The 17,146-nt window shown below is 40.6% G+C and overlaps 2 protein-coding genes across 2 annotated transcripts; both read right to left on the bottom strand.

Moving 5' to 3' along the window:
* Positions 1 to 326: 326 nt before the first annotated feature.
* LOC131475336 (uncharacterized) lies at positions 327 to 5,101 on the bottom strand. The gene is made up of 2 exons (XM_058653394.1): positions 4,939 to 5,101; positions 327 to 3,033 (listed from the first exon to the last, which is right to left on the bottom strand). Exons 1-2 carry the CDS (start codon positions 4,958 to 4,960, stop codon positions 1,028 to 1,030), a joined length of 2,028 nt encoding a protein of 675 aa, XP_058509377.1. The 5' UTR covers positions 4,961 to 5,101; the 3' UTR covers positions 327 to 1,027.
* Positions 5,102 to 5,183: 82 nt separating this feature from the next.
* On the bottom strand, positions 5,184 to 16,561 carry LOC131475375 (coiled-coil domain-containing protein 134-like). The gene is made up of 7 exons (XM_058653453.1): positions 16,182 to 16,561; positions 11,777 to 11,907; positions 11,427 to 11,548; positions 9,546 to 9,630; positions 8,944 to 9,125; positions 7,564 to 7,635; positions 5,184 to 6,367 (listed from the first exon to the last, which is right to left on the bottom strand). The coding sequence occupies exons 2-7, from the start codon at positions 11,877 to 11,879 to the stop codon at positions 6,242 to 6,244; spliced, it is 690 nt and encodes a 229-aa protein (XP_058509436.1). The 5' UTR covers positions 11,880 to 11,907; positions 16,182 to 16,561; the 3' UTR covers positions 5,184 to 6,241.
* Positions 16,562 to 17,146: the final 585 nt, after the last annotated feature.

Genomic DNA, 17,146 nt, shown 5'->3' with positions numbered 1-17,146 from the left:
CAGAAATCCATTGTTCAACTAACCTTAGTGAAACATCCCATCCTAAATGTCACAAAATGTTGGTATCCCTAAAGGTATTACGGCAATAGACTAAATATAATAATATAATACTAAAGCACTTGAATGGGGCCACATGGTTGGTGTAGTGGTTAGCAGACTTGCCTTTACGGCAAGAAGACCCGGGTTCTTCCTGTGGGTTTTCTCCGGATTCCAGTAGAAGATGGATGGATAGATGGATAAAGCACCTGAATAAGTTTAATGGCCGATAACAGCTAAAGGGCTAAAGCAGATGAACTGAAAGAACCAATGGACAATAACAGTTGTGGTGAAAGAAATGTGTCTTTATTATTTTTACAATAATCAAGTGTAGATACATTTACCGATATTGATAGCAATGATGCTGGATAGTCAAAAAAAACCTTTTTGCTGTTCAAATATTAATGATATTTAACAGAATATCAGTCAACTGTCAACCTTCAGATTGGGAAATGCTTTTTGATACTCAATACAACCTTTTTTTAAGACATCTTCAAAATCCACTACTGTTATTAGATTAAATGTTCATTTTGTTACTTCTTTTGGAAAGTCAAAAGAAAAATACATTTGAAAATGAAACTGAACTAAAATTCATGTCATTGATTATAAAAAACAGAACTAGTGCAGTCCACATCATCTCTTTTTCTATTTTATAAAAATGCAAGTGAGGATTATATGTCTAATTCCAAGCCCAAATCACAAGTACTTGTATCAAAAATACTAAAGTAATTCTCTAACACCACAGTGCAAATATCATTTCACTCAGGCACAATTGTCACAATCTGCTTCTTTGTATTCAAAAGCATAAGTAATTTCTTGTTGATAAATTTGATTATGTTATATTAAATTCACATTTTATTCACATGGTAAGTGCAACTTCTCACAATGAGGAAAGCTATTGTGGAGTGTAGAATTTTACCAGAGGGGTCAATGTGATAAAATACATATATGAATATGATCCTCATTCGGAGGATTACAACTCTTCCTGTATTTATTTATTCCAGTGAACTTCATAAGACTTTTTCTCTGAATAATTTGTTTCTGTTGTTCCTGTGCCACACCTGACTTTTTCCTTTACCACCTTCACTACCAGACCACCAGCCAGTGCAATGCCTGCTGCAGCCTTGCTTATCTCAGCCACTGCGGACAAAATACGTGTAGTTGTTGCCACAGTGCCCCAAGAGTCTGACACCACCCCGCTGCGTACTGATGCTGCACTCGGACCTACTAATCCACACACAGCACCAGCAGAACCAGTGGCCACTGGGACATTTGCAGCCTGGGCTAAGATTGTCCCTGCTGCGGCACAAGAAGGTGCCACAGTTTCTGCAGCTACAGCGGCCATTGCTTGCTGCCCTGCTGCTGAAGCTAAACTACCCTGAGCAACAATAGTTGTGGCTGCATCCACTGTCCCTCCTGCTGCAATTTCAGTTGCACCAAGGGCAGCTGTACTGAGAGCTGCTCCCTCCAGAGCTGTACCTATAGCAGCCCCAGCTCCTAAGGCGCCTCCTACTCCTGCTGCCAACCCCACAGCAGAGGCCCCCATAAGGCTAACCTGCCCAAGGGCATCCAAAGCACCCTCCCCAGGACTGGCAGCTCCAGTACCAACAATGGCTCCAACAGAACCACCCATAACCCCACCTGTTGCTGCTCCCAGAGCCAGTGCAGATTTCCCTGAAGCTGCAGCCACTATAGCCCCAACAGCTTTTCCTAGACCTGTGCCTCCTGCTGCAGACATCCCAGCAAGCTGACCTGCAGCAAAACCAACTGAATTTCCCACAAGAGATGCCCCAGCAGCAGCTGCTAATGGGGCAGCTACTCCAAACACTGCCCCGACTGCCATGCCTGTGGCTCCAGCAGCTACGAGGATCTTAACTCTCTGAAGCACCTTTGCAGAGAGTGCAGCCTCTCTTCTCAAGCGAATCAGTGATGAGTTGCGAAACCGTCTCCTGCTGCAGCTCTTTGGCCTGCTTCGGAAATAGTCCTTAAATTCTTTAACTCTGCCCCTGAGGAGACTGAAAGCACTGCCTCTACTCTCTTCTGTCCACCGCTCCACCCTTACATCATCATCATCATTTCCTCTCTCCAGCTGCCTCCTGCTGAGCCCTAGTGATCCTCTTTCACTGCTTCCTTCTTTGCAAGACTCTAGGTCACACTTTCTTCGTTTTGGAAGCTGAGCCTGTTCTTCAGTATTTCCCCTTTGTTCTTCCCCCTCTCCTTCACCTCGCCCCCTCAACATGATTCTCTGCTCCTCCCTGATCGCAGCCTCAGCCTCTAAAAACATGGCATTGGTGTAAAACTCACTGTTAGACTGCTTTATCATCTTATCCACCTTCATTAAGAGCTCTTTCACTTGCTCCGAATTACTGGGGTCTCTGTTGTTGAAAACATGGTATCTGCCCCCACACATGTTAATCAGAGTCTTAAGCCGAGCAGATGCAGTCTTCCTCAGGTACTCTTCAATCTCCATACCGTCCAGGTCATCGCCTCTGGTAAAAAGAACCACTGTGTGGTGACAGACGGCATCCTCCCCAAATACCTTTATCATGTCACAAACTGCCTGGTTCTCACTGTCTGTATATCGTCCTATTGGAACAACCAGTAGGAAAGCATGTGGGCCAGGAGCAGAGAGAGTCACACATTTGGCTATCTCTGCATGAATCTGCTCCACACTGAGCTGAGTGTCCCCAAAACCTGGCATGTCAACCACCGTGACTCTCTTCATCCTCCTCTGAGTGACAGGTTGGCCATCCTCTAACGCAGCATCTTCCTCAGCGAGCATCGCGCTCCCGACCTCACAGATCTGTGTGACAGAACTGGCACTAATCTGTGACAGGAACTGCCTCCGGCCCAAGATGGTGTTTCCAGATGCACTCTTGCCACATCCAGTTTTACCGATGAGGACTAGTCTGAGTTCTTCACCCCACATGGCCTCAGAATTGTTACCTTCCTTCTCATCCTCCACAATAATCGGACCAATTTTCTCTTCTTCATCCCCTGAAAAACATCGCAAAGCATAAATAGTCTTTAAGTGAGATTATTAAGACTTACAGTACATATTTTATTGTTTATTGATTAACTACAATATATACAAATAAATTGAATGCATGATTTATAACCAATGAGCGAACCATCATATGTTTGCAGATGACCCTATTGTTTTCAGTCCAAGTGACATCGAATATAATGCCAACAAGAGTGATGTGATGATCTGTACCACAAAAGAAAATCTATCACTGATCCTTCCCGGTTTTCCAGGAAAATATCTTGGGCATTTTGTTAGTGATAAAATGACCGACAATGATGATAATGATATGGCAGTGCCTCAAATTGTAGGCTCAAGCAAACATTTAAGTGTCCTAGTGCAGTACTCCAAATCTTGGTCTTCAAATGACTCAGCATCATGTGGATGGCACCTTGCCTTGCCTATCCTCATGTGGAAGTGGCTCGTTTAGCAATACATCTGTCACATTTTACATCAAGGGAATGTGGTGCCCTTAGTATGTGCAGCATTACACAACTTGGTGAACAGTATGCTGGAAATAGAAGAACCTGCCAAAATTGAAGTCTGTCAAGCAAACCAGTTGGACAGTTATGCGGTTAACAGTCATGGACAGGCAGAAGGACAGATAGACTGCCCTTTTCTCCCTCCTCTTCTCCGTCTTGTTACTATTCACAGTTTGAAGTTCACACGAATCAGATGTGTTTTGTGGCAGTGCGTATTAGTAATTTTTCACTACTACCTTGTCTTTGTTAAAAATCATCAAAGGACTCTCGTTTTTGATAGGCAAGTGTTGCGGCCAGACGAAACTACAGACAGATGTTCCTTATAGAATTGAGAGAGATTTATGCCTTTATATATTGCACACTTGGAGACAGATTATGAGAAATATTACATGCTGAGAATACATATGAGGTGATGCATAACGATGCTGAGAAGAATTGAGATGATTATATGGTGCAGTCAGTGTATTCATACACTTCAACCTGTATCCTGTCATCCTGTCCAACATCAGATTCAGCACTGTTCATTATCAATTGCAGCTTAAGAACATTTAAGTGCCTTTAGAACAGTTTTTTTATGTAGTAGGCATTATTTTACTCATTATCTAGTCAAATAATTAGTTTCAGAATTAAACACAAGTTGTTTTGTCCATAAAATGTCAGAAAATTGTGTAAAATGTTTCCTGAACCTCAAAATGACTACATTCTCACTCAGAAACCAAGAACAATCAGTTGTTATAAATAAGCAAATAAACTTATTTTTAATTTATTAAAAGAACACTAAACTGATTAATAGAATATAAATAGTTGTTTGTATTTCTGAATTATTTGTTGCTTATAATTGTATACACATTGTTTGTACAGAATACTTGTGTATTGTGCTGTTTCACTTGTGCACGTATTTATTTTAATGAGCAATGAGATTGTATTTAATCACAATCGAAGAAAAATACTAACAAAACACTGACAGTAAACCTCTGTTTAAAGATACCTGAGGACTTTTGTTGACTTCAATATACGTACGTGTTGCTAATGATAACAGTAAACGTTTTATGTGACAGTCAAGGAGTGTTAGGAAGCTTCTAACCAAAAACAACCTGGTTATGTTAGCTTAGCTACAAGCAGGTGAAAGGCGGAAAGGTAGTGTTACACAGTGAATGCGATTTTATATTATTTATAACTCATACACGACACTGTAACAACCAAGAAAGGTGAAACATTACACGCAGATATTACGTTTTAATACCGAATACTACTGTGTCACAATACAATACATTAGCAAAACATCTGAACTTGGTGTATTTATTGCCAACTGCAACCCCAGTAGCAAGCTAGCCTTAACCGTGGTTGCTAACTTCTGACGCCAAGAGCAACTATCATAAGAAGACCTGATCTTACCCGAGTCCATGTCGTTAAACATCACTTTAAGTTGACTCTAAAAATGACGTTTTGTTCTCCACATTTAATCTTTCACTTCCTGAAAGTGGCGAATGAAGCTACATGTTGGGCTAAACGAGGAGTCTGAGTTCATCAAAAATACAAACATTGGACTCGATTACAAAGTCCGTCTGGAGAAAGCCCGCCCCCTGCTGGCTGATGTGTACAGCGAACACACGCGTCCACACAGTGAGAACACGAACATGTTGTGCATATCAGAATCACTTTATTTCCATAAATCTGATAACAAAATGGCTTGTTGATTCTGCAGCAATGATATTCACACTCTCTGAATATACATATAGTTTTATAACAGTCATAATAATTTTTTTTTTACTATCAATTTCCAGCAATGATGAAAAGAAAGCAACAAAACAAAGGGAAACAACATAAAAAAAACAATAAAAACAGGCGTCACATACTGTATTACTGGCTAACAGAACTGTTCACTGGGATCAATTAATTCAAGGGGTCAAAAAAGAAATCACTGTAGATTCACTCGGATGGCGATAAAATAAGAATCAAAGTAAGTTTTAAAAATGAACCATAATGTTGAACAAAGTTTAAGAGGCATACTAACAACCTGGAGCAGCAATGAGAATGTAAATCCGAATATTCACAAACATCCCTCAGCTTCAACAAGTATCAACAAATCACAATAGAAAAAAAAAAAAAAAAGAAAGAAAATTAAATACAACTATATTCTATCATCGAATCAAGCTCAACCTACCCAGAAACTGTCTGGAGTTTAATGAGGCGAGGTCAAATATGTATATTTATTTGGCAACCACACGCATTTGGACTTTAGGACACATAAAATCGAGACCAAACACAGAACAGTAAGGGTTTGCAAAGTTCTGAAGCAAATTTATTGAAATTACTTATATTCCAAAGTACAATTATGTAATGAAAAATGTGTTCTTTTTTCTTAACTCGTATTCTAGAGACATTGTTTACATCTCATACAACGTTAGTTGACCCGATTATAAATCACTGTAAAAAAAACGAGTACAGCAATTCAGGCCTTTGTCAGACTAACATCCGCTTCTATTTTACTTTGTTGTGTCAAATTGAGGGTTCCTCTCTTCTTTTCAACAGAGCACCAGGCTTTTGTACGAGTGATGGCAGTGATGTTTTTATGTTTGTCACTGTCATCTGAGTCTACAAGTCAAGCCAACCCTTGTGGACTGTGCATTTGCTCCCTCTTCTTTCTTCTCCTCCTCCTCCTTTATTTTCTGCTCTGCACAAGCACCGAGGTGCAGCGCTATAGCTCAGTGCGAGAGCGGGACATGCGGGGGCCTTTCCTGATTTCTTTCCTCTTCTCCTCCTTCCTCCTCCTCTTCTCCTCCTCCCTCAGGATCTTTTGGAAAGCCTCTGCTGTGTGAAGCACCTGGAGCACATTAGAGAAAGTGAGTCACATGTGTGAGTGTGCGTGTTTATTGCACTCATTGTATTGTTTAGTTACAAACCTCGTTTTCAAAAAGTGTTGGGAAACTTTCTATTACTTACTATTGCAGTATAAATGGCTAATGAGAACTTATATTACACAAGTTAAATTAAATAAATACAACAGGAATATCCAAGATGTATGTACAAAATGCATGGAACTGTTGATTTAGCAAAATGACGATGAAGAGGAATAAGGAGTCAGTTATGTAAACCTTATAACAGGATTAAAGAGTTCAAATAGCCATTATTAATATGTCATTAAATTATGCAAATTATGTTTTTTTTCATTTGGTTGTTTTGTTTACAACACTTGTACCACAACAGGTGCCTTTGTTAATTAGGCACAGGTCTACATACTTGATATAATTGTGTATATATACACACGTTTATATGTATATAAGAATATATAATGTAAATGCCTTTATTTAAACAGACAGAAAACATGCTAAACTAATATATAACTTCTCTTTGCAAAAGACAACTTTAGGTTGCATTTTTTAGTTTAATCCATAAAAACGTTTGGTCCATAAAAACATTGGTCAGTGTTTGTCAAACCTGGGAATGAGGTTCTCAAATGTCTTGTTTTGTCCACAAACCAAAATGATTCACTTGATTTTTTTTTGTTATATGGAGCAAAGAAATGAAGAAAATATTCACATTTAAGAAACTGAAACAATCAGAAATCTTGTTTCAATCATGAAAAAAAAGCTTCAAACTCATTCATTGATTATCAAAATAGTTGACGATTAATTTAGTAATCAATTAATAATTGAGTAATTGATTCAGCTCTACCCTTCCAGAACAATATTATTTGAATAACCTATTACTGTATCACAAATGAATTCAAAGGGTGTTGAAAGCATCACATTTAATTTTCTATATTAGTTACTTTTTTTCGTTTTCGGAGTGATTCAACAAATGACAGATTTCAGTTTTTATTGCATTTTTAGAAAGTGTCCCAACTGTTCTGGAAATTTGTTTTGCACTTCGGCTCTTAATGGTGTTGGGAGGCTGTTGCTAGGAGACTAAATGACAACTAGGGCATTGGCATAATGTCAATATCTGATGGAGGAATCATTAAAAGTGGTGACTAAAGTTGTGTGAGTATAATGTATTAAAATAATGCACTGTACTTACATCATCTCTCTCTGTGCGGTACGGGTTTATAAAGTCCGGTGATTTCTCCATTATTCCCAGCTCCTGTGACATCTGACAGAGGTACAGAAAGATGACAGAATAAGAAGAGGAGGGGGTACAAAAGAGACAATGAATGCAAGTAACACACCGTCTTATCATTTCTTCTACAGCTTAAAAAGCAATTTGATGGAATTTGTCAAATATGTGCAGACAAAAATCTACAAATATTGTAGCATTTCCTCATGTATACTACAGACAGTGAGGCTACATTAAAGTGGGAGGGGAATGGAGTTACTGAGGCACAAGTGAGTGCTGGATGTACACTTCCAGGATGCCAACTGCTGTTTCAAGTCTGAAAAATTAATCCACTGTGTAATCCTTTTGGCACTATGCTGAGGTCACAGATTAATCCTGCAAGATTCAGTTCATTAACTCACACATTTAACAGGGGGGACACATTTTTATCTGCTTTGCTTTTTTAAAAAATGTCTCGTGGCAGCAATACATCACGAATAAGTCCACTGATAAATGGTACATTTTTGCAGGGATGTCACTCGGTGTCTAACATCTTCATACGTCATGTAAAACTTGAGCTATGTTGGTTCCAGTTTTGTTTTTTAACTGTGCCGTAGACTTTACTTTAGGTTGTGTCTTTAAGTTATAACTGATTAAACTAAAACATTGCCGTCACACAGAGCGTTGCAGGACATCTTTCCTGCCACAGGCCATAAGACTTTGCGACACATTTGCTGATGCTCTGAACTTTCTGTTACTTATCTACACATCCAAATCCCAGCACCTTATGACTTTGCAAAAACTGCACACTTGCACAACGTATGTATTTAATGTATTCACGCTGTGTTTTTATTCCTTTTTCACTGCATAGCTACTGATATTATCTTTTATATTTTATGCATTATATTTCTATAATTGTATTTCATGTCTTATATTTCCCATATATGATATAGTTTAATAGTTTTATTTGCCTGATACTGTGCTGTTATAAATCAAAAAACAGCAACACAAAATACCCCGTCTCTGCGATCAATTAATAAGAGACATCTATCTAACACACAGACACTTTATTCTACAAGTTTATGACAGAGCTATAACCATTTTAAAATTTGGTTTAATCAATTTCCTTCAGCCAGAATCTGATGCATCAGTTCATATCAGTTCATATCTGTTTCTGATATTGTAGATACAATGTATTAGAGAATATAACAAATAAACCTTACACACACTATATTACACTATATACACTAATATACACTATATTTTCACCAACACTAACTCACACATATTTTCTATATTCACCCAGTCAAAAGCACAGCTTTAAATGTTTAAATGGTGTAGGTTTAAGTCATTGTCTGGTCTTACAAGTGTGAGGACATGTTGGTGGGCTCCTCCAGTGAAAACCCCCGTTTGGTTACAGAAATTCAGTCCCCAGCGCAGCAGACCTCCCCAGTCGGCGTTCCGGTCGTAGTAGTGATGGACAATGCGGGGGAAACGCAATGCCACGTCTCCAAAAAATGCAGTATTCTCCACCACGTGGGAATAAGCTGCAGAGGTTCAAAAAAGAGAGAATCACGCGGCTAAGCACAACAACAAGACGAAGAGTGCAGATCAAGCAGTCCCAAATAAAGTCAGTGGTGGTAGAAGGGTGTATAAATGTCAAAGGAAGTGAAGCTTGAATTCATGACATTCAGAGTGATGTTACAAAATTGATATTATTGGCACCTGCTCGGAACCAAAGGAGGATAAGGATGAGAGATGGAGAGACTAACAGAGAAGAACAGTGAAGATTTGAGGGAAGTGTAAAGCAGCATAAGACAGACCAGTCAGCTATGGTGGAGACAGAACCAAGAGTGTGAAAGGCAGAATAAATAAATTGACTTACACAAGCACAGTAAGAGGAAAAAGACCTTGAGGGAAAAAAAAAAAATGAAATGATGAAATAGAGGCGTAAATGTGTATCAGACCTTCTTTGATCTTATCGTCCATGGGGAAGGGATCGTCAGGCTGCATGTTGGCCGCAACCAGGACTTGTCTGGAGTCCTCCAACACCTATTGAATGAAAGATGGACATGTCACTAGCCAGGTTTTTATATTCCACACTCTCTGCTGTGATTGTACAACTCTGTAAACCTGTACACTTTTCAAATATCAGTTTCTCTTAATCATGAGAATCACATGCTCACATCTACCCATAAATATGTTTGTGTAAGTTATAATCGCTAGGCCGCCATCTTGTGCCAACAGGTTTCTACAGCAGCCTGAAAAGACAAACCAGCCAAACTTAAAATTGTGTTGTTGGTTTTTAAAGCTCTTAATGGTTTGGCACCATCCCAAGCGCTGTGGTCTAACAAAAGGTTGCCTGAAGATGTGTGAAAAACTCGACTAAAAACGCTATCAAGCCTTTTCTGTAGCTGCCCAAAAACTTTGGAACGCTTCACTCATGGAAATTAAACCTGCCTGCACCACTGAACATTTTAAATCACTTTTGAAGACCCAGCTCTTTTCCTTCACTTCAGGATGTGATTAGTCAACTCAGACACTTCTACCGAGATTTTAACCATTTTATTCTTTTACTTTTATGTTTTTATATTTTATACCTTGTTTCTGTGCCTTGAACTCTGTAAAGCACTTTTGTCAACCATGGCTATTTTTAAAAGTGCTCTAGAAATAAAGTTGACATGACTTGAATGGCACCTCTGTCAAAGCCTGAGCAGGTCTGCATTTTCTGAATTGGCATGATGGAACTACTGGCAAATTTCTACTTTATGGCATACATCACATGATTAGTGCAGCATGTCAAGGTGAATATTGCCTGACAATCAGTTCCATTGGTAGTGAACATGAATCCCTAGTTAGTTGCAGTTTTAATGAAGCTGAACAAGAATATAAGTCTACAGTCATGTAAAGGATTGTAAGTTGCAGTTAGACGCTTTGAACTGAATGCCGATTATTCTTATTGTGATATTTAGCACAGCACTTTACATCAGGGTGAACAACATATGGAGTTAGGCAATTAGGTTTAGAATAAAGCAGGTGTTGATTTTATTTGTTTGGATAATAAAATTAAACTGGGCGCTTGTTTAAAGCCTGGCTGACCACTGCATTGTCAGGTTGTGTTGCACACAATTACTGTATACACACACACATAAGACACGGACAATATTAGCACACAGTACACAGACACTAACTGAGATTAGAGAGTCAGGGACTGTGGAGACAGCATAAAGAAGAGATATGAGCAGAACACTCTGAAGCACTATGTCATACACACAGAGTGCTACGAAATGCTGACGGTGTATTTCAGCCACCGAAGGTTGACTACGCTTGTCGTCCTTGAAAAGCACAAAGACCCATGGATAACTGCTCGCCGGGAGAAGCAGACACGCTGTAAAGCAAAGCCCCCAGCCTAATGTGAGAGAATGGCACTGTGATTAAACATTCAAATCAATGCAAGGGGAAACACGCTGATGAATGCAATCATTGGATTTGAGGCATTTGATTCCCTGTTGGGCTGGAAACCTTCTCCTCATTACGTCTGCTGAGAGCACTAACGATGAGCTCTAACGATGAGCTCTTAGGAAAAACACAAGTTTTCCTACATGTGCTTGACTTTAGCGCTTCACAAAGACAATACGAGAATCCAGCAGGAATGCACAATATAGAGAATATATTCAGTCCCCCCCCCATACAACCATGGTCTATATTTGCAGTGAACCCAGAGCTGAAAGACTTTACTGTAGATATCTGTTAATTTATCATTAGTCATATCATTAGCGCAATATTAACACACTGCATGCACTCTAAAATGTAATGCAGCCCTAATATATTGCATGATATGCTCTTACCTTGAAAAGACCCTTGAGCATGATGTCTATGATCTTGTACTGCTGGTTGATGTCGTTCAGCTCGACAAGGTTCTTGAGCGCATTCAGCTGATCTTTCCTCTTGGTCTCAAACAGCCGCTTGTCTGACAGGAGGAGGTCAGGGGGGCATAACACACACAAACATTCATACATCCATCTGTCACAGTGTAATGCACAACGCTGTGTTACTAATATTCTGGTTCACATTCAGTGACTTACATCATGTAAAGAGAAATGGAGAGGGGGAGAGAGAGAGAGAGAGAGAGAGAGAGAGAGAGAGTTGTCCACATCCACAGACAGGCCTGTGTATGCACTTGGTGGCAGAAGGATACAGATCTCCAGGTTGGAGTCATGTCTTGGTCTGTGCGTGTCGGAGTCGGCCGAGCTGAAGAAGGCAGCGGCAAGTGCCACGAACACTGTGCAGGCACTCTGCATGGTCAGCAGGGAGCAGCAGAGAGGCACCCTTCAGAACACAGAGATGGCATGAGATTTTAACTACACAACATATCTGCAAATATTCACGGGATTTCAGATCACGAGTGACTGTACATCATCTCCTTAAAACAAGAACATGTTTTGTTTTGACTCAGGTTGAAAACTGCAAAAGCCTGTCATCGTTCTTCCTCAAAAGTTGTTAGAAAGGTTCTCTCTGCAGTGGGATATGTGAGAGGTTAGAGATAAGTGGTCAATATGGACCACCAGAGAGCAGCCAGCATGTGAAGAGGAGCTCCTCCTGTTCCATTTAAAAGACACATCTGATGTCTGGCACTTGCAAAATCCCAAGAGGAACATTAACAATCTCTGAACCAGACTCGCTCTCTGCTCCGTCTTCTCCTCTGCCTTCCTTCTCTCTGGTCTCTCTCTATCCACTGCAGTGGCCCTTTCCAACATTTTCTTTCAGTTGCAACTTCCTTTTCCTCCGAGGCTTTTTATAAGTTTGAATAAGGGAGGATGAAAGCGAGAAGATAAATACAGCAGCTAAAAATAGGACCACATCAAATGAAAATTTGATGAGACTATTTTTTTTTTTAGGAAAACATTAAGAGAAAACATAAGTAAATGGAAGGAGGCAGCAGGCAGTGTTGATGAAAAGCTACAACACATCATTCACATATTTCAAGGACATAATAATTCATATGATTCATACATAATTTACCAACGGCTCCATCAATATACAGATGGAGGAGTGTGGAGCTTCAATGGGGGTGTGGAGCATACAGAGAGAGTCGGGGGGAGGGAGGCAAGGGATGAGCAGAGGAGGTTGAGGCTTTCGACAAAGAAAGTGAGGGTGATTGGTGTTCGGAAAGGTTGAGAAATCGGAAGGTGAGACTGAACAGGAAACAAGAGCTTTCCTGGAGGACATTTCATCTACTACTGATAAAACTGATAGCCACACAGACTCGGCGTGCAAGGAGGAGTAGGAGGCTCTATGAGAGGATAATGAGCACAAGGGACTTGATTTTGCACTGACAGAATTAATCTTTACAAGCTTGGCTGCCAAATCCTGAATTTGCAAGACAAGGAAGTGAGCAAACCTCTCAGGGTATGAATGTTAATTTGCCCCCTCAAGGATCTCACTCAAATCAGAGCATACGTTGCAACAGGACATACTTCAGAGTGCTGCTAACATGAACCAACAGCTTCACAGCACATCCTGATGGAGCAACTGTCCAAATGCTCTCATCTCACAGTAGATCTCATACTATACCAGTCCATCCATTATCCAGCCATCTATCGATTCATCTATCTTATGCTATCCAAACCCCACAAATATGACATGGTAAAATGTGCTTTAAAAGGAACATTGCAGCTACTTAATAGATTTAATTTGTGGTCTCTGTATTTCCTTATTTAAAGATACAATTCTAAGATTACTTTTTTTTCTAACAGACTCAGCAGAAACAAGTGTTCCTGAAGACAGCTGAGTGAGAACAATGTTCGATTAAGGCCAATTTGTGCGTTCTGGGAACATCTTTTGGGTAGCTTCCCAGCTTTCTGAGAAATGCTGCGCTAAATATCCTTAAGTGCTGGTTATAAGCCTCAGTATTTCTACATAACAGCCAAGGAAGTGGGCCGTGTCTCTCCCTTGGCAGCAACTCATCAGGTTGTTTGATGTTCCTGTGCGCTTTGGAACAGGCAGCTATGTAGCTCCGACTGATTATTTATGAGCAAAAAACGTTATCGTCACTTGAACAATTTAGAGCATATATCCAGCTGCTGCTAATATTTACATGAAGGAGGAGAAAGTGCTGAGGCTTTCAGAAGTAGCACGAGGACGTTAAGGAATGATCAATCATCTAATGCATCCATTAACTGGAAGCAGGCAAGCCTAATTACATGGGATGATCAATTTATTCAATCAGTCAAAGGCAAATGTGCAAGTAAAGCCCACATTTTTTAGATCAGACTACAGTAAACATGGCTACACCTCGGCCGAACGAGCGTGACTGTGACTCTGACACACTAAAATATTGATTTGAAATGCTCCTTGAACCTCATGCTGAGCTGCATGGAAAGAAATGAAACATCTGATTAACTTAACAGCCATGTGAGAGATTTTTGCCTGCAGCAAATGGGGTTGGGGTGGGGGTGTGTGGGTATTTGTATTTTCTGCCCTCTGTGTTTAAACATAATGCATCTGTAGAAAACATCAATGATTTTGACTGAGAGTCAGTCCTAAATACAAACCAGTATGGGTGTGCTATATTTGTGTTCTTTGTTGTTAGTCTATACCTCTATTATTGCATAATTAACTTTGAACTTATCCTTTCTGAGGCTATTGTGTTGTGTTCTGTTGCGATTCATTTATCAAATAGGCATTAGCCGATACCATACTCAGCATCTGTCTAGTATTGGTCAAATTACTGGAATGGATAAAGGGTCAGCGTAATATCCAGGAATGCACTATCCGGAAATATGATCCAGTAATAGTACTTGACTGAGCCCGGGCCGTAAAGGGAAAGGTGCACCACTCATATAAATGAGTGATCATGTCAGTTGTGTGGACTTGTTTCAAGGTAAAAGAAAAAAAACAGTCAAGTGTAATACTGTTTGGGAAAAATCATAAAAATAGCAGCAACATTTATGAACTTGCTGAGGTTAGGTGGAAAATGCATCAGTATCACTATGGTAATTGACAGATATTCAAGATTATTGTCAACTATAAGAATCTGAACTCTCATTTTAAAGCCTCCCGATTTGTGATTTGTCCAACAGACTGGCGATCTGTCCAGGGTGCACCCCACCTATCGCCCTGTGTCAGTTGAAATTGGCATAGCGCACCCCCGTGACCCTCATGTGGAGGAAAAAGTGGTATCAAGCCATCCCCATCACCAAACATAGTATAAGTTTATTGGAAATGGTTGGTTCACCTATTCAAAATAACAGATGGTGTGTGCTGCAGAAATGGCAGTAAAACTTGCCTGTAAAATTGTATTATTTTATTTCCTCTTGTCATGATTTATATTGTCAATGGGGATGTGATGGTTTGCCATTTTTTAAAAGAGGGTCCCATATAAAAGGTTTGGGAAACATTGCTTGCACACACATCAGCACAACTCACCAACTGCAGGACCATTAATACAAGATGCACTGTAAGATGTGTGTATTCATATTCTCCTCTCCTAGATTCTGGACTGGATGGATTGCCATCGGTCAACACACATGCCCAGGATCCAGTAGGGGGGCTGATTCAGAATTGGCATGTTACTGGGAAATATGAGGCTAGTGTTTGATGAGGGGAGGTCTGACAGCAGAGTGGTTCTCACTGTAGCTGTGTAATCCCATGTTAATCTCTTGGCTGGAGTTTATCTTCTTCTCAGCCAACAACAATCTCCTGTGGCAGAGAGAAAGAGGCTGCTGAAGTTTGTTTTCCTGAGTGAGAGATCCCGTTTCTAGCTTTGTCAGATAAGTAGCCCCCCATATATAATCACACCCCAGACTCCCCTCTGTTTTTGTGAAAAAAACACCAGTCCCACTATGATGCTGTTAGTGGAAAGACAAACTGCTGAAGGGCAAGCTGGAATAAACAATTCCCAATCAAGAGGTGGAAACAGTCCAAACTGCTAACCAACTGACTGTGTGACATTGATGTCAAAAGGAAAACTGAGGCTTAAGGTGAAACTAACTCCAGGGAGGATGGTAAGAGAGAGATGTCCATCATGTACAGCAGGGGCGGATCCAGATTTCCCTCAGGTTGTCAGTCTATGGGAGGTTTGAGGTTCAGGGGCTGACACATCACCTCTCTCTCTTCTCTGCATGCGTTTGCGAGGCTCTCCTTCCATCATCATTCATGAAGAGTCAGAGCCGCGGGCATGCGTAATGGTGATGATGATGATGATGATGATGATGGGCGAGTCTGGGTAAAGACCATCAATTACAGATACTTGGTAACATGCCTCCTGCGTGATCCGCGTCCCCTTCAGCCGCGTGACTCCACAAGGACAATTGCGAGTTGTTGTTTTTTTTACTTTAAACATTTAATTACTCGTAAATTGTGCAGCTGTGGTGTGATACACCTCACAATGTCCAGTGGTTAATGTGTGTGCTACAGTATTATCAACTGTGGTGCGCTTTTGGTAATAAACCAAGTATTTGAAGTCGCCCCTCAACAGATCGATGTCGGCGGTCGCCGCAATTGTTCGCGCCACAGGAAGCATCAGCCAGCGGGCAACACAGCTCGCCAAACCGAGGAAGAGTAGGACATTATTACAGCCACGTAACTCGCGGATCACTCACCGTGTTGTAGCGAGAAACGGCGGCGACGCACAGCAGCGATGATCTGGCAGTCTCTGCTACAAAGTAGCTCAGTTTCACCTTCGTATCTCCACTCAGCTCGTTAAAGGTCGGCTGGTCGATAAGGAGGTGGACGCGGCTGTTAGTTCACCCACTCACGATCCTCAGGTGACAGCGACACGGAGGTGGAGGTGTTCATTTACATGCGGTGCTCGCTGCTCCACTCCGCCAGCGCCACGATCGTACCGGCTGGTTCGCTTTTGGACGAATGACAGCGAGAGGGGCGCCCGGCACGGAGGAGGATGTGGTTTCTGCACGGAGGATTTAGAGGGAGACACCAGCAGAGCGCGGGGCAGCAGCGTTTCGTCCCCCGGGGTCATTCATCTCTTCTGACATGATCTTTTTATCTCTCCTGTCAGCTTTTACTAAAATGACATTTAAAAAGAGAACAGATAATGAAAATACAACCAAACAAACAGGGTTTATGTACAATCAAAATGAATTAAAAGTGGAGGATGGTGGATATTTGGGCCATTTACATTTATGAATATTATATACATAATAAACATTTTAGAAAACCTTTCTCTGAAAAAATTATGCATCTTTGTTGATATTCACATTAGCAGCAGACATTTATATTCATCACTTACATTATGTTGGGACAGCCTGGAATAGGTTCCCCTTTTCCATGTGCGCAGGTGTGCACTCATGGGAGATCCTGCATGTGGTTTACTAAATGTTGATCATTGTCTAAATGTATATGTACCAGATAACTGTGAGGCAATGTGGTGCCACCTATGTTTTTTCAGATGTTCATGAAAAAAAAAAATCTCTTTTGAGATTAAAGGCTGATTTTACAGCTTTCAGATTTAAGATTCTCGATGTACACAAATGTCCACAGAGGTCAGAAACTCTTCAGATATTGTCCTTCCAGCTCTCCATTCTAATCATCAGTTAGTGACTGAGTG

The sequence above is a fragment of the Solea solea genome, chromosome 16, assembly GCF_958295425.1.
Source record: "Solea solea chromosome 16, fSolSol10.1, whole genome shotgun sequence".
Taxonomy (NCBI): Eukaryota; Metazoa; Chordata; class Actinopteri; order Pleuronectiformes; family Soleidae; genus Solea; species Solea solea.
The sequence above is the reverse complement of the archived record's forward strand: the minus strand, read 5'-3'. Positions and strand labels throughout refer to the sequence as shown.

What these genes read in the sequence shown, in the direction of transcription:
- LOC131475336 (XM_058653394.1), bottom strand. Translation starts at nt 4,960, where the DNA reads ATGTTTAACGACATGGACTCGG. An exon ending in GTTTAACGACATGGACTCGG is followed by an intron (nt 3,034 to 4,938) that starts GTAAGATCAGGT and finishes GATGTTTTTCAG; the next exon opens with GGGATGAAGAAGAGAAAATT.
- LOC131475375 (XM_058653453.1), bottom strand. Translation starts at nt 11,879, where the DNA reads ATGCAGAGTGCCTGCACAGTGTTCGTGGCACTTGCCGCTGCCTTCTTC. An exon ending in GGACGATAAGATCAAAGAAG is followed by an intron (nt 9,126 to 9,545) that starts GTCTGATACACA and finishes GAACCTCTGCAG; the next exon opens with CTTATTCCCACGTGGTGGAG. An exon ending in ACCGCACAGAGAGAGATGAT is followed by an intron (nt 6,368 to 7,563) that starts GTAAGTACAGTG and finishes AATGTGCTCCAG; the next exon opens with GTGCTTCACACAGCAGAGGC.